At 35.1% G+C, this 17,238-nt stretch overlaps 1 protein-coding gene across 1 annotated transcript; it reads left to right on the forward strand.

The window, feature by feature from the left end:
* Positions 1-1,178: 1,178 nt before the first annotated feature.
* lsm3 (LSM3 homolog, U6 small nuclear RNA and mRNA degradation associated) lies at positions 1,179-13,537 on the forward strand. Its single transcript, XM_079579366.1, has 4 exons — positions 1,179-1,213; positions 2,846-2,956; positions 6,022-6,117; positions 13,420-13,537. The coding sequence occupies exons 1-4, from the start codon at positions 1,193-1,195 to the stop codon at positions 13,498-13,500; spliced, it is 309 nt and encodes a 102-aa protein (XP_079435492.1). The 5' UTR covers positions 1,179-1,192; the 3' UTR covers positions 13,501-13,537.
* The last annotated feature ends 3,701 nt before the right edge of the window (positions 13,538-17,238 follow it).

Below are 17,238 nucleotides of genomic sequence, written 5' to 3' on the forward strand. Positions count from 1 at the left end.
TTAAAACACCTTATGCTACAGTTCATACATGTGGCCACACCCCCTTTGCTCTGCCCAATCCCGTCAGACCTTGGAAGCTCAGCAGGGAAGGGCCTGGTCGAATGTAGTGAGTGGTTGGTGGTGGTCGGAGGGGCCGATGGCGCAGACTGGTTGCCTCGCTTCCGTCAGTCTACCCCAGGGCAGCTGTGGCTACAACAGTAACTTACCACCACCGAGTATGGAGTGAACGAACAGTGCAATGTAAAGCGTCTTTGAGTGTCCAGAAAAGCGCTGTATAAAACCAATGCATTATTATTATTATTATTACAGTTCATACAAACACTGCACATGTGTCACACGATGCTGCTCCTGTTCATGGTAATTACTTCATTGTAGTAATGAAACGCCGTATTTATACATTAATATACTGACAATCAATGTTTACAGTAAAAGTTTTCAAAGTGTTCAGAATGCAGAACTACAAAGAAACAGAATACGTCATTAAGGCAAGAATTCAGCAACTTTATACAATTTCAGCGTCGACACAGGCTGTAACCTTTTAAATTTGGGTAAAGCTGAACTGGAGAAAATGCGCTCGGTTAAGGCGGTGGGTCGGCTTTACCCAAATCTAAGCCTAGACCAGTGTAACCTCATTTGAAAGCTAACACAAACAAACAAGTTGCTTTTTTTTGTCGTGTTTTCATCACGTTTTTGTCACTTCATTGTGTTATTGTTATTATTTTGAGACGTATTTTTATGTTTTTATTATTATTATTATTATTATTATTATTATTATTATTATTATTATTTTTATTTATTTTTAATTATTTTCATTATTATTATTATATTTTTTTATTTTTTATTATTTTCATTATTATTATTATTATCATTTTTTTATTCTTCTTCTTATTATTATTATGTTTTTATTATTATTATTATTATTATTATTATTATTATTATTATTATTATTATTATTATTATTATTATTATTATTATTATTATTATTATTATTATCATCAGTACGATTTGCACATTGAGACCCTTCCGATTAACTGAATAAAATAATAAAATAGAATAAACAACAAAATGCGTGATATCCGCGGATCTGGCACCCCACGCGCAGTACGTCCCCTCGGTGTCGCAGTTGACGGCGGCACGTCGGGAGAACGCGCGCTGACGCACTGACGCACTGTCTGACGCAGACTCAAACAGCATGGCGGACGAAGTGGAGCAGGTTTGTGCAGCTCCGCGCTCTTCTTTCTCACGCGTTCTTTCTTTAAACACCTTTTAAAGACCTTTTGTGTTCAGCCAGAGACGAAACATCTGTAGATCTTTTATGAAACCTTCATTGTCGTCTGTAATATCCGGTCTTTTGTGCGTGGAAACGTGTTGAAAAGCCACAGCCGGTGTGACTGCCCGGTTAGCTCAGCTCGTTGCTTTCCTGTTCACAATTTATGTTAAACATTTTCTGCACGATTTTCAAGCGATTAAAATGCGTTTGAGCGTTGAATGGTTTACGCAGAGATTAAGACCTTAATAAAGTTAAACACCGCGTTTTAATATGACCACGGCCTCCAGGGGCGGACTGGGACTGAAAAACAGCCCTCGACTCTGACCAGCCTGGCCCAAATTTGCATAAATACGTACTTCTAAAACTACATATTAACCTCTTACCCCCCGCCAAAACTAAATGCTTTCTCCCCTCTTTGCCATTGTCGTCACTTTTTATTTCCCTTATGTGTTTTTGTTACTTTTTTAATGCATTTTTGTTACTTTATTGCTGTATTTTTGTCTTTTTTTTTTAACAGAATTTTTGTCATTTTTTTGCTGGATTTTTGTCACTTTTTTGTTGTATTTTTGTCTTTTTTTTGCTGGATTTTTGTCATTTTTTTGCTGGATTTTTGTCACTTTTTTTGCTGGATTTTTGTCATTTTTTTGCTGGATTTTTGTCACTTTTTTGCTGGATTTTTGTCACTTTTTTGCTGGATTTTTGTCACTTTTTTGCTGGATTTTTGTCATTTTTTTACAGGATTTTTGTCACTTTTTTGTTGGATTTTTGTCATTTTTTTTTACAGGATTTTTGTCACTTTTTTGTTGGATTTTTGTCACTTTTTTGTTGGATTTTTGTCACTTTTTTACAGGATTTTTGTTACTTTTTTGTTGGATTTTTGTCATTTTTTTGATGGATTTTTGTCACTTTTTTTACAGGATTTTTGTCACTTTTTTACAGGATTTTTGTCACTTTTTTACAGGATTTTTGTCACTTTTTTACAGGATTTTTGTCACTTTTTTGCTGGATTTTTGTCACTTTTTTTGCTGGATTTTTGTCACTTTTTTTTTAACATGCTGAGTGCTTACAATAAATGGTGGGGCTGAAAGACTAAATTTGTGAATTTATAGAGCTGTGATGGAAAATTCGCTTGTGTTACTTTGGATCCATATGGATGTTTATTCACAGATTGTTCAGTAGAAGTGGAAAAAAAAAAAGCTAGCGTTAGCACGATGCTAACTTGAAGCATCATATTAGCATTGTTAGCACTGTTTGGCTATTTCTGTATTTATGGGCTGTTGAACTACTCTGGTGCTATGTGATTGAAAAAAGCAGAACACCCCCTCTTTAAGGCAGTTCTAGTCTTGTTTTCATGTAGATTTAGAAATTCTGTAACAATAACCCAGTATTTTGTCCATGTAAGAAGTTAGGCTAACAAGTTAAGAAGTGTTTCAAAACAAGACTAACCACTGAATCAGAAAATCCCATTGACTTTTTTCATTTAAATGATAAAAAACAGGTTTAATCTGGAACCGAGCTGAACTACGACACAAGTGCTCACAAATATATTGATCACGTGATTGACTTGTTTTCCAGCAGCCGACCACGAACACGGTGGAGGAGCCGCTGGATCTGATCCGGCTGAGTTTGGACGAGCGGATCTACGTCAAAATGAGGAACGACCGCGAGCTGAGAGGGAGGCTGCACGTACGTCCTGCTTTAAGAGGGTTTTTGTGGAACCACTGGCTGTATTTCTCTTTTTAGGAGAGATGGGACGACACAGATGACTCGTCTGACATGTCGGTATCCCTTTAAGGCGAGACACTTTAGGTGAAAGTATTGATGTTTCCCGCAGTGGTGGAAGTGGAGATTTGTATCTGTTTTCCTCCCTTTACATCTTAGTTTTCATGTCAGATATAAAAATGATGATGTTTATTTGATGATGTTTTTTTGTCTGCGAGGTGGGGGCGACCCGGAAGTAGAAAGGCCGTCTTTCCCGCGGGTTTTCATTCATAAATATTGACAGACTTTACATCCACATGTGCTGAAGGGCGTCCGCGATGAGGCTATAATCTAAATATGGTGCTTTTACTTTAGTGAGACGCATGAGCGCTCGTTAGACTTCAGGCCTGAGGTTTTAGCTCCGCTCATGCAACGACCTCAGCACTGATAATCCTACGGAATCACAACTTTCCAGTCTGGGATTTAACAAGATTTTCAAGATGTTTCATTTCACTCCAGTCTTGGTGTTGCTGAAGTTCCTTTAGGGGAGACTTGGAGCTTAGCGTAGGGCGATGTGGCCAAAAAAGAAAATCTCAATCATTTTTTTGTTTTACTCAGTTTGGACGATTACGATTTGTATTGATTTTATTGGAAGTAAACTTAAAAGGCCTCCTGATCTTTCATAATGAAGAAAACTCCTCTGTCCTGCTATACAATTAGGCCCTTTTAAAATCACTATTATTTCTGCTTTAAAGAGGGGGTGTTCTGCTTTAAAGAGGGGGTGTTCTGCTTTAAAGAGGGGGTATTCTGCTTTTTCCAATCACATAGCACCAGTCTATATCCCACTACAATGATGACAAACCTTCTGTTGGTCTGTAAATGCAGTAAATTAGAATAACTGCCTTGTATAAAATGTCTCTCTCAAAATGGCTGTAGTGAATGTCTTGAAATAGGCCTCTGTCTCTTTAAGAACCTCTGAGCCTTTAGACACGCCCCCTCCACACGCTGTCTGTGGCATCAGTGGGGAGGGGGTTCTGCTGAGGAGCAGTGGTTGGTTACTCGGCTGGTGACCAAAGCTCGGAGGCGTCTCCAGGAGGTGGGGGCGTTCCTAGGAGGACTCAGGCAAACCTATCCCTAAAATGGCCGCCATCAGAGTTTTTACAGATTACTCAGAAATACGTGAATGTGCCAAGGCAACACTTCAGGCATGTTTTTAATGAGGGAGTGACAGAATAACAGGATGGAAAGCTGGAAAAAGTCCATTTTGCAGAATACCCCCCCTTTAAATATTCCTTGTGTGCTCTCAAAAGCAAAACTTCTCATCCCCTTGAACTGTGCTGTGATTGACAGCCGTCTCCATGGAGACTCGAGGGGAAAGGGGCGGAGTTGTATCTTGCAGAACCTCCGCCGTGTTTGTCTCCGCACTAGTGGGAGAAAGAATCAGACTCGGGTGAAACTTTATTTTAGCGGGAGAAAACTTCCTCGAAAGCAGTCGCTCCGGAGCAGACTCTCTCCGTTACTTTATATCTTTAAGAAGTGCAAATATCTTAAAATTTACACAGCAGTGGTGATGTACAAAGCTCACAATCTCAGGCTCCCTCAGTGTTTACAGGAGATGTTTCAAACTAGAGGATCTAAAAACAACCTCAGAGGAGCTGATCTGCTACAGAAACCTCTGGCGCTCAGTAATACTAAGAGGAGGAGTTTATCAGTCAAAGGAGTTGATCTATGGAACGGTTTATTCAACTTAAGGCTCCAAAACTATTAAAGCATTTAAGAAAACGTATAAGTTAAACATGATGGAGACGTATAGAACACTTGAATGAAGATCATTAGAAAAGAAGTCGATCGAGGAAACAAAGCATCATTTCAGATTGTTGGAGTTTAAGTTAGGGCTGTGCAATTAATCGAAATTCGATTACGATTTCGATTACAACAATAAACGATTACAAAATTAGCATAATCGCAAAAAATCGATTATAATTTTATTTTTTTATGATTTTTATTTTTTATTTTTTCACATTTTTTTTTTATTTTTTTTCAAATTTTTTCCCCTAATTTTTAATTTTGGGATTTTTGTCACTTTTTTGCTGGATTTTTGTCTTTTTTTGATGGATTTTTGTCATTTTTTTGATGTTTTTTTGTCATTTTTTTGATGTTTTTTTTGATGGATTTTTGTCACTTTTTTGCTGGATTTTTGTCTTTTTTTGATGGATTTTTGTCATGTTTTTGATGATTTTTTTGATGTTTTTTTGTCTTTTTTTTGCTGGATTTTTGTCATTTTTTTGATGTTTTTTTGTCATTTTTTTGATGTTTTTTTTGATGGATTTTTGTCACTTTTTTGCTGGATTTTTGTCTTTTTTTGATGGATTTTTGTCATGTTTTTGATGATTTTTTTGATGTTTTTTTGTCTTTTTTTTTGCTGGATTTTTGTCATTTTTTTGATGTTTTTTGTCATTTTTTTGATGTTTTTTTTGATGGATTTTTGATGTTTTTTTGATGGATTTTTGTCATCCATCAAATGTCATTTTTTTGATGTTTTTTTGTCATTTTTTTGATGTTTTTTTTGATGGATTTTTGTCATTTTTTTGTCATTTTTTTGTCACTTTTTTTATGTTTTTTGTCACTTTTTTGATGGATTTTTTTAAAGGCGACAAATAATCGTTTGAATAATCGTGATTTCAATTATGACAAAAATAATCGTGATTATTATTTTTTCAATAATCGAGCAGCCCTAAGTTTAAGTTTTGTGCTGAAGTGTTTCCATCGTTGGTATTAGAGAAAGTGTATAATGTGTCTCTTTGGACACAGAGTCACAGTTTGTAAAAGTGTTTAGAGGCAGAATAAGTCTCAGCTTCAGACTAAACCCTTTTCAGTCAGGCATCATTTAGATTAAACTCTTAATGTATGTGTTTTCTTATTGTATAATGTCTAAGATCTTTGGAAAACATGTGATTTCAATGTTCATAATGACCGAAGAAAATAAATTAACTAACTAAGATTTAAATGTCATCCCATATGAATCAGTGGTGTGTGCTGTGGTTCTACAGGCCTATGATCAGCATCTGAACATGATCCTGGGGGACGTGGAGGAGACGGTCACCACAGTGGAGATCGACGAGGAGACGTATGAGGAACTATACAAGGTACTACAGATGCGCGGGTCGACCCGAAACCCGGGTACCTCAAAATTACGGCAAACTTCGGGTGTGGGTGGGTCGGGTCACAAAGCGCACTTGTTTTGTTTTGTCCTTATATTGTTGTCTTACTACATACAGCTCATTCTTATCCATAAAGGCCTCAAAAGTCGACTGTGTTTAGTTGAATGTTTAGTTTTAGGGGTAAATGTGCCATAGTATGTTATGTTTAGATCATGTCACCTGGACGATCCTTCTGTATGACTTTGATCACGGCTACAAAAGCGTCACAATAGCCGTGTCCAAGCACATACGACACGCACATGTGATGAAAGTAACAACAAGAGGCAAAGTGAAACTAAAATCAAAGACACAGCCTCTTACTGACCTGAGGAGCTTCTGAGCGTCAGGTGAAGCTGCTCCACTTTAGTCCAAACTGCGTTTCCTTTGACAGAAAGACTCGTCCATGACGTGGTGGAAGTAAAGCCTCGTGAGAGTTTCTGCTCCTCGTTTCCTGATGAGTCCATTCGTGATTTCAAAGGTTCCTCAGCGGCGCAGCAGCAAAACAAAGCATCAAGAGCTGATTCTCCTGTAAACTCGCCGTGATGTCCAGCTGCAGCGAGACTCAGGCGGCAGGTTTTTAATGTGCGCGGGTCCAAACTTTACAGTCTGAGACACAACAAGATTCTGAAGGTTTTTTCAGAGGGATTTTTTAATATCTAATTCCTAGCCTGATTTATTCAGCTTTGAAACCAAAAAAACAGGCGGAATTTGAGTTTTTACAGATTTTTTCACTGATGATTAGTTTATTGAAAAACTAAACAAAATATCCAAAATCCCCTCTGAAAAAATCTTAGTTACTAATATGTCAGGGAAACTGAGAGGCTTTTCTCCGGGTCGGGTTTAAACTACAGCGGGTCGGGTTGGTGGTCGGTGCGGGTCAGAAAAGCCGACCCGAGCATCTCTACAAGGTACAATTCATTAAAAAGAAACATCATGATAAACGAAAAAGACATCACTCCTTTTCACATCATTTCCTGTGAACGACGGGAAAACCTCTCGCCTCCAGCTGAGGGATGTTCGAGCATGTGGAATCTCGGTTTGGAAATTAAATGAAAGTCAGAATCTGTAGACAATATTTAGAAAGTTGGGGAGTGGATAGAGTTGGAAGCAGAGGGAGGGAAAAAACATAATTTGGGCACAGAAGGGCCACACATCTGGCCCCTCAATGTTCTCCTTAATCTCTTCCCCCCACCTTAAAGTGATGGTCTGTAAGTTTGCAAAGTGAGGAGAGTAAATCCCTCCCTTCTTGGACCAGAAAGCCCTTCTTAGTTTGCAAAATGAGGAGAGCAGGAACAGAATTTTCAAAAGTAAACCATCAAGCCCCTCCCCCTCCCTCCTGATTGGACCTGACAGGCTGGTTCACAGGAAAAGCTCGTCTCATTGGTCGACACGGGAGGATGCTTGACTCTGATTAGCTGCAGAAAGCTGTGTAACCTGTGAAAACTTCACAAAACCAGGCGGTCGATTTTGCACACAGACGATCACTTTAACTGAGCTTTACCCAAATCTAACAGCTTAAAAGAAAAGCATCAAAATAGCAACAAAAACTACGATGAAAACGGAACAAAAATGTGCCGGAAGAGCAACAAAAAACACAACGAAAGTTAAAAAAAACATGACAAAAATACAACAAAAAAGTGACAAAAAACATGACAAAAATACAACAAAAATGTCCAAAAAAACATGACAAAAATACAACAAAAATGTCCAAAAAAACATGACAAAAATACAACAAAAAAGTCCAAAAAAACATGACAAAAATACAACAAAAAAGTCCAAAAAAACATGACAAAAATACAACAAAAAAGTCCAAAAAAACATGACAAAAATACAACAAAAAAGTCCAAAAAAACATGACAAAAATACAACAAAAAAGTTTAAAAGAAACATGACAAAAATACAACAAAAAAGTGACAAAAAACATGACAAAAATACAACAAAAAAGTTTAAAAGAAACATGACAAAAATACAACAAAAAAGTTTAAAAGAAACATGACAAAAATACAACAAAAAAGTGACAAAAAACATGACAAAAATACAACAAAAAAGTGACAAAAAACATGACAAAAATACAACAAAAAAAGTGACAAAAACGTGATGAAAACACGGCGAAAAGCCAGAAAAAAAAAGTAATGAAAAAGCGACAAAAAAGCGGCGACAACATGATAAAAAGTTAGTCACTTGCTCTCAGTTGCTCTCCAGTCGAGAAGCTTTTAGTTTTGGGTAAAGCTGAACTGGAGAAAATGCACTCAGTGGTTAGAGGTTAAAATATGTCTTTGGGAAAGTGTGCATTTACTCTCATTTGGGCCAGAGTCCAGGGCCGTTTTTCAGTCCCAGTCCGCCCCTGGGGCCCCCTTATATAAACATGCCCGTCCTTCAACCAATCGAATAACTGGAAGAATCTATAAATAATGATAATGTTTTGTCTTAGAATATTGTCTCCCTTCAGTTGTGGCACAAGAGCAGAAGTTAAAGCTCATTCTGAAGTCGTCTTTGTAAAACGTCAGATAGGGCTGCTCGATTATTGAAAAAATAATAATCACGATTATTCAAACGATTATTTTTATTTATATATTTATTCATAGAAAAAAACGATGCTGAATATTTTCTGTTTTCTGAACAGTCATAAAAGTACAAATGATTTCAAAGTATGTTCCTCGATTAACCTCTTAACTCCCACCTGAACATGTTTTCTCCAAATTCTCCAAATCTAAAAGCTTCGTCAAAACAGAGGCACAAAACGAGAAGAAAATGAGGATGTAAACGCAACAAAAAAAGCTAAAAAGTGACCAAAAAAAGCGAGTGACAAAATCCAGCAAAAACAAACAAAAATCAAGCAGAAAACAAACAAAAATCAAGCAGAAAACGAACAAAAATCAAGCAGAAAAAAAGACAAAAATCCACCAAAAAAAGACAAAAATCCAGCAGAAAAAATGACAAAAATCAAGCAGAAAACAAACAAAAATCAAGCAGAAAACAAACAAAAATCAAGCAGAAAACAAACAAAAATCAAGCAGAAAACAAACAAAAATCAAGCAGAAAACAAACAAAAATCAAGCAGAAAACAAACAAAAATCAAGCAGAAAACAAACAAAAATCAAGCAGAAAAAGACAAAAATCCAGCAGAAAAAAAGACAAAAATCCACCAAAAAAAGACAAAAATCCATCAAAAAAAGACAAAAATCCATCAAAAAAGACAAAAATCCAGCAGAAAAAATGACAAAAATGCCCCCTGCTGAGCAGCGCGGCCTGATATCATCACACAGCGCTGTTTGTTTTTATGTCAGGCAAAAGCACGAGCCGTGGCACGTGAAAAGTGAAGGTAAAATAATCCCAGCGCCGTGAAATAATGCAAGTCTGCTTTGCCAGAAAAAAATGCCAAAAATGAAAAAAAAAAAAATGATTATGCTAATTTTGTAATCGTTTAGTGTAATAATCGAAATCGTAATCGAATTTCGATTAATTGCACAGCCCTAACGTCAGCAAAGCCGAGCTGATGCTGCTCTGTTTTGTTTATGCAAATTGGAGCCCTTTGATAATCTCTCCCCAACACGATGATCTGCGGTCGGAGCTCCTGGTCCAGCCGGTTTTTGCCCACGGTCGGACACGTGTGTTTGGTGTGAACAGCTGGGGGGAAACAAATTTTACTATGTTTTACTATTTTTACTATTTTTTTGTGATGAATAAGTATGACATGAGTCCGTCTTATATGATCTATAGTTTAAAGATGTCTTGGTTTATTGCTCATTTCTTTTGCCAATTCACACGAAACAAAAAGTGTCATTAAGTTTAAAGTCTGCTCCAGCTCGTATGAACTGTGGTCCAGTTATTTCCTCATTAGGGCGTCCAAAAGGTGGCAATATTCACAATGTGTGTGATGTTGGTCAGTAGAAAAGACTGGGTTTGTGAATCCAGTCACTGTCAGACAATGATTAGGAAAAACATTTGGACATTTTCTTTTGGAAATCTATTGTTTCTTTCCCGTAGGTGCTGCTGAGTTTCAGGCGACATCACAGTGTTCTAAAGGCCTATAATATTGTAGAGTTACAATTATTTTTGGACATTCTTGGTCTAATACAGAGAGATCATGGACCCAGTGACTGATATTAATGATCATTTTTGTAATTCATACATTTTCTTTGAGATCCGACTTGTGAAAGTGTAAAGCAGTGAATAGGAAAAACTGGCTCCTCCCTCCACTGGGCCCGGTGACATCATCACATTCTAGAACCTGAAAACAACCTATGGCTGGGTTGCAGGTTCTCGAATGTGATGATGTCATCGGGCCCTGTTTTTCCTATTCACTGCATGATCTCCATGATCTGGGTCCATGATCTCTCTGTACAAGACCAAACATTTCCTCAAAAACAAAATCATTTTTCCTCTATATAATAGTACAGGCCTTTAGAACGCTGTGAAGCTCCAACTGAAATAGAATTCTAGAACATGAACGCAGCCTATTCCCCCTATTTCCGGCCCGCCCACTTTAGCCTCTTTTTGCGTTGTCTCGGTTCCTCCGGTCGAGCGCGAAGCCCGTTCATTTAAACGGAGATCAAGGGGAAATGTTCGCCTAAAATCTGATGTTTGGTCGATTGATTTGTGTAAAATGTCCATTTGCACCGACATGTCGACACTGCAGCGTTTCAAGCTCTCGTTTTTGAACTCGTTCCTCTTGCTGTGACCATCTAGCTATGAGACGAAAACAATGATGGATATGTGACAAAAAAATTGAAGGAAAGAGGCAAAAATGTCACAAGAAATTGACGAAAAAAGGCCAAAAATATGACAAAAATGTGATAAAAATGTGACAAAAAATGAAAAATTATTTAATGAAAAATTAACAAAAAAATGTCAAAAATGTGACAAAAAAATGACAAAAAATTGACAAAACTGTGATAAAAGTTTGACGAAAAAATGACAAAAATGACACAAAAAAATGACAAAAATGTGATAAAAATGTGACAAAAAAATGACAAATTTTATGAAAAATTAACGAAAAAATTACAAAAATGTGACAAAAAATTGACAAATGTGACCAAACTGATAAAAAATTTACAAAAAAATGACAAAAATGACACAAAAAATGACACAAAAAATGACAAAAAAATGACAAAAAATGACAAAAAAATGACAAAAATGTGACAAAAATGTGATAAAAATGTGATAAGAAAATGACAAAAAAAATGACAAAAAATTTATGAAAAATTGACGAAAAAATTCCGAAAAAATGACAAAAAATGTGACAAAAAATGACAAAAAAAAGTTACCAAAATGAGTTGAATACCTGACAAAAAAATGATGAAAAAAAAACCTGATGACGTGAGGAAAAAGATCCTCTCGGCTTTACTTCCTGAATCATCCCTTTATTCCTCTTGCTGTGACCGTCTGGCTCTCAGGTCAGCCCACCATTAGCTTTTTTGTTTTCTTCATTGCGGTCAGACTAACCTCCGCCAGTCCCTCGGAAGTTTCTCGCTCACTCTAAACTTCATTTCTCCATTTGCCTTCACTGTGCGGCCCACATTACCACAGTGGCATGTGTTATTTTGCAGGACGATACTTTTGTTGACCTCGTGCATACTAATGAGTGACGTCATGCATATTAATGAGGCAGCCGTGCTCCTCTGATTTCACAGTCAATAGAGGCCAATAATGATCAAGAATCCAGTGGGACCAGCAGGGGGCAGCACTGCCGTTTTAAGCACTTGGACCAAACACTGTCACACAGACACATGACTTTTAATGACAGTTTATATGATTATGAATGAGATTAATTTGGGGTTGATTTATTCTTTTGAAATAGGACTGTGGTTTGTTTATTTATTTAAAAAGTCACTGACAGATCTTTAGAGTCAGTGTGTGAGTCACAGGATCATTTATACACACAGGAAAAGAGGTACAAAGTGCATGTAAATGATGAATAATATGTGGTATGTTAAAATAAAGGTTAAAAGTAGCATGTTTTTTTTTTCATGGTGATTTTTGTGCAATATAATCGATTATTGCATATATCGCGTATCAAATCGTATCTTAACTAAGGCTCTCGATATTCATGCCAGATATCTCGATACGATATAACTATGGGTTTGGTGAAAACTAAGCATTTTTCAGAAAAATAAAATCATGAAACAAGAGTGCAGTTTAATTGATGAAAATCTATATCGTTTATATCTTTTTCGATATTAATATCTTGAATGTTCATATCTCGATCGATACGATAACGATATCTCTTTCAGCCCTTCTCTTAACCCCCACCTTAACCAAGCACATTTTCTCCACTTCACCTTTACCCAAATCTAAAAGGTTTCCGCACTTCATTTGAAAGCTGACCAAAAATATGACAAAAATGTGATAAAAATCACTAAAATTTTATGAAAAATAGACGAAAAAATTACAAAAATGTGATACAAATTTAACAAAAAAATTACAAAAAATTGACAAATAATGACAAAAAAATTGACAAAAAATTACAAAAATGTGACACAAAATTACAAAAAATTTACAAAAACATGACAAAAATTTTATGAAAAATTGACAAAAAATGACAATGTGATAAAAGTTTGACCAAAAAATGACAAAAAATGACAAAAAAATTATGAAAAATTGACGAAAAAATGACAAAAATGTGACAAAAAAAGACAAAAAATTTACAAATGTGACCAAACTGTGATAAAAAATTGACGAAGAAATTACAAAAATGTGACAAAAAAAATTACAAAAAATGTGATACAAATTTAACAAAAAAATTAAAAAACAATTGACAAAAATTGACAAAAAAATTGACAAAAAAATGTGACAAAAACATGACAAAAATGTTATGAAAAATAGACGAAAAAATTACAAAAATGTGATACAAATTTAACAAAAAAATTAAAAAAAAATGACAAATAATGACAAAAAAATTGACAAAAAATGTGACCAAACTGTGATAAAAAATTGACGAAAAAATTACAAAAAATTACAAAAAATTTGATAAAAATGTGACAAAAACATGACAAAAATTTTATGAAAAATTGACCAAAAAATGACAATAATGTGATAAAAGTTTGACAAAAAAATGACAAAAAATGTGACCAAACTGATAAAACCTTTGACCTTTTCCCTTGTGTCGTAGCCACTTTGTTTGACATTTCTTTTCATTTCTTTTTTGTTGTTGCATTTTTGTCACTTTCCTGTTTCTCTCTTGTCGCCTTTTTTTGGTCCCATTTTGGTCCGATCGATCCAAAGTCGTCTCCCCTTTGTGTTTTTCAGTCGACCAAGAGAAACATCCCGATGCTGTTCGTGCGAGGAGACGGCGTGGTCCTGGTGGCCCCGCCCCTTCGAGTCGGATAGACCAATCACAGTTAGAGTATTTGAGTTTGATCCGTTTGGTCACTTCTGTTTTAGCGCCACACAAAAGCTTCATATGTTCTTTCACCACCAGAACACAGAAAAACGATTAAAAACATTTAGTTTGGACATTTAAGTGGACAATAGAAGTTTTGTTTTTTTGTATTTGTGTTTTATATGACGATTCTGTTGGGGATGTGGGACTGAATCATGCTCGCACTGAGAGCGAAATGTTCTTTTTCTGCTTTTGGTCAAGTTGAATAAAAAAAATGTTGAATAGAGAAACTGTGCTTTCTTTGCTTTACTTCCTGAATCATCCCTTTATTTATTTCACCGATTACCTCCCGACATCAGGGGCACGTGTGATTATTTAGTTTTTAATCTTTACTTTGGTGCCGTCTTCAAAATGAAGCTAAATGTGACAAACTGTGATAAAAAACTGACGAAAAAATTACAAAAATGGGATAAAAATTTGACCAAAGAAATACCAAAATTTTATGAAAAATTGACCAAAAAAATGTGACCAAACTGATAAAAAATGTACGACAAAATGACAAAAAGTGACAAAAAATGACCAAAAAAATGACAAAAATGTGATAAAAATGTGACAAAAAAAATAACAATTTGATGGAAATTGGACAAAAAAAATTACCTAAAAATGATGAAAAATTACAAAAAATTGACACAAAATTTGACCAAACTGTGATAAAAAATTGACGAAAAAATTACAAAAAATTTATGAAAAATTGACAAAAAAATTACAAAAATGTGACAAAAAAATAACAAATTTGATGAAAATTGGACAAAAAAATGACAAAAAATGTGACAAAAAATGACAAAAAAAAGTTACAAAAATGAGTTTAAAACCCAACAAAAAAATGATGGAAAAAAAATGTGATGACGTGAGGAAAAAGATCCTCTTGGCTTTACTTCCTGAATCATCCCTTTATTTATTTCTGAACTCTTGAGTTTTTAGTCTTTAGTTTGGTGCCGTCTTCAAAATAAAGCTAAAACACTAAAATTCAAACCTTTCACTACAACATACAGCTCCAAGTGATGACATGAAAACTGTCCTGATCAAACTTAATCCCACGTTAAGTTAAAGTTGAAAGTTACAAAAATTTGTCATTTTTTTGGTCACATTTTTATCACATTTTTGTCAATTTTTTGTCAAATTTTTGTAATTATTTCGTCAATTTTTCATCACAGACAAAAATTTTATGAAAAATTGACAAAAAAATGACAAAAATGTGATAAAAATGTGACAAAAATAAAAAAAATATGAAAAATTGACAAAAATATTACAAAAATGTGACCAAACTGTGATAAAAAATTGACGAAATAATTACAAAAATTTGACAAAAAATTGACAAAAATGTGATAAAAATGTGACCAAAAAAATGACAATTTTTTTTATGAAAAATTAACGAAAAAATTACCAAACTGTGACAAAAAAAATGACAAAAAATTGACAAATGTGACCAAACTGTGATAAAAAATTGACAAAAAATTACAAAAATTTGACGAAAAAATTACAAAAAATAAAAAAAAATTGGACAAAAAAAACTACAAAAAACTACAAAAATGAGATAAAAATTTGACAAAAAAATTACAAAAAATTGAGAAAAACATTACAAAAATTTCAGAAAAAAATGACCAAAAAATGACAAAAAATGTGACAAAAAATTACAAAAAAAAGTTACAAAAATGAGTTGAAAACCCAACAAAAAATGATGGAAAAAAAATCTGATGACGTGAGGAAAAAGATCCTCTCGGCTTTACTTCCTGAATCATCCCTTTATTTATTTCACCGATTACCTCCCGACATCACGGGCACTTGTGATTATTTAGAATTGATCCACTGAACTCTGGAGTTTTTAGTCTTAGTTTGGTGCCGTCTTCAAAATGAAGCTAAAATACCAAAATTACAAAATTTTAATACAACATACAGCTTTAAGTGATGACGTGAAAACTGTGCTGATCAAACTTAATCCCACGTTAAGTTAAAGTGACTGATGACGTGTTTGCAAATCTTGAGAAATGTAATATGATTTTTTTTCTTCTGCATTTGTGGCATGAAAATATAGTGTTTTGGCATTGAAAGTGGCATTAAATTTAAATTGTTTCTGCCTGTATAAACTGACTTGCAAACGTATTTATAATGTAAGTATTTATCCTATAGCCGCTTTTAACCCCTTAACTCCCACCTGAACCGAGCAAAGTTTCTCCAGTTTGGCTTTACCCCAATCCAAAAGCTTCTGGAAAAAAGGTGTGAAAATAGCAACAGAACTGAGAAGAAAACAATGATGGAAATGTGACAAAAAAGTGACAAAAAATTGATGAAAAAGAGGCAAAGATGTCACAAGAAATTGACAAAAAATGACCAAAAATGTGATAAAAATGTGACAAAAAATGACAAAAATTGTATGAAAAATTGACGAAAAAATTACAAAAAATGTGACAAAAAATTGACAAAAATGTGACAAAAAAATGACAAACTGTGATAAAAAATTTACCAAAAAATGACAAAAATGTGACAAAAAAAACTACAAAAATGTGATAAAAATTTGACAAAAAATTACAAAAAATTGATGAAAATGTGACAAAAAAATGACAAAAAATGTGACCAAACTGATAAAAAAATGTACGACAAAATGACAAAAAATGATGAAAAAGCTACAAAAATCTGATGGCGTGAGGAAAAAGATCCTCGGTTCAGGCGGGAGTTAAGAGGTTAATTATGATTTGTTTTGTAAAATGAAGAAAAATGAATGAGGTAAATCACATATTCTTAGGGAAGATTTAATGCATATTGTTGGGGGGCCTGTGGGCTCGATGGGGGAGGGAGCGAAGTGCTGGACTTTGTTGAGAAATGGTCTAATTTATCTCGGTCTAAAACTAGATACTTTAATATAAAGTCACTCCTTTCTCTCAGATATTTTGTTTTATTGGTGTATTTTGGTCGGGACGGTGCGTTAATGAACATACATGGGTCTCATGCATGTTCTCTCACTGATCCTGGCCTATTGTACATGTTTTTAGTGGTAGGGGAAACCGGAGTACCCGGAGGAAACCTTCACAGACACGGGGAGAACATGCTCCACACAGAAAGACCCCGTCCAGGTGGGAATCGAACCCGGGACCTCTGCGCCACCGTGCCGCCACTATTTTACTATTTTCTACCTTGATCCTTGAAGAGCACCTTCAAAACACTGTTGCAGGGCTGCAGGTGACATCACAGTGTTCTAAATATACAAAAACAACAATTATTCTGTTTTTGAGGAAGTGTTTGGTCTTGCACAGAGAGATCATGGACCCAGTGACTGATATTAATGATATTTTTTTTAATTCATATATTTTCTTTTGAGCTTATGGAAGTGTAATGCTCTTAACAGGAAAAACTGGCTCCTCCCCCTTGGATCCGGTGACATCATCATATTCTAGAACCTGCAACCCAGCAATAAACACTCTGTGAAGAAATGGGATTTTCAAATTTAACGGGACTTGATTTTCATGAAACACTTTGAAAGACGCCGTGTCATGTGTCCGATGTAGAAACGTCTGAATTGTGGCGCTTTTAAACTAAATGAAATGAATGTAAAAGAAACCTTCTGAGTGTCCAGTTTCTGGAGCTTTTCTTGCTCCTATTGTACTTGCATTGGAAGTCCACCAGGGGGCGGCAGCGATCTGGGAAAAGATACAAAGTAAACACAGTTATTGCTGCCTCAACTGTTCTGGAAT

The sequence above is a fragment of the Gobius niger genome (assembly GCF_951799975.1).
Source record: "Gobius niger genome assembly, chromosome: 20".
NCBI lineage: Eukaryota > Metazoa > Chordata > Actinopteri > Gobiiformes > Gobiidae > Gobius > Gobius niger.

What these genes read in the sequence shown, in the direction of transcription:
- lsm3 (XM_079579366.1), top strand. Translation starts at nt 1,193, where the DNA reads ATGGCGGACGAAGTGGAGCAG. An exon ending in TGGCGGACGAAGTGGAGCAG is followed by an intron (nt 1,214 to 2,845) that starts GTTTGTGCAGCT and finishes CTTGTTTTCCAG; the next exon opens with CAGCCGACCACGAACACGGT. An exon ending in CGTATGAGGAACTATACAAG is followed by an intron (nt 6,118 to 13,419) that starts GTACTACAGATG and finishes TGTGTTTTTCAG; the next exon opens with TCGACCAAGAGAAACATCCC.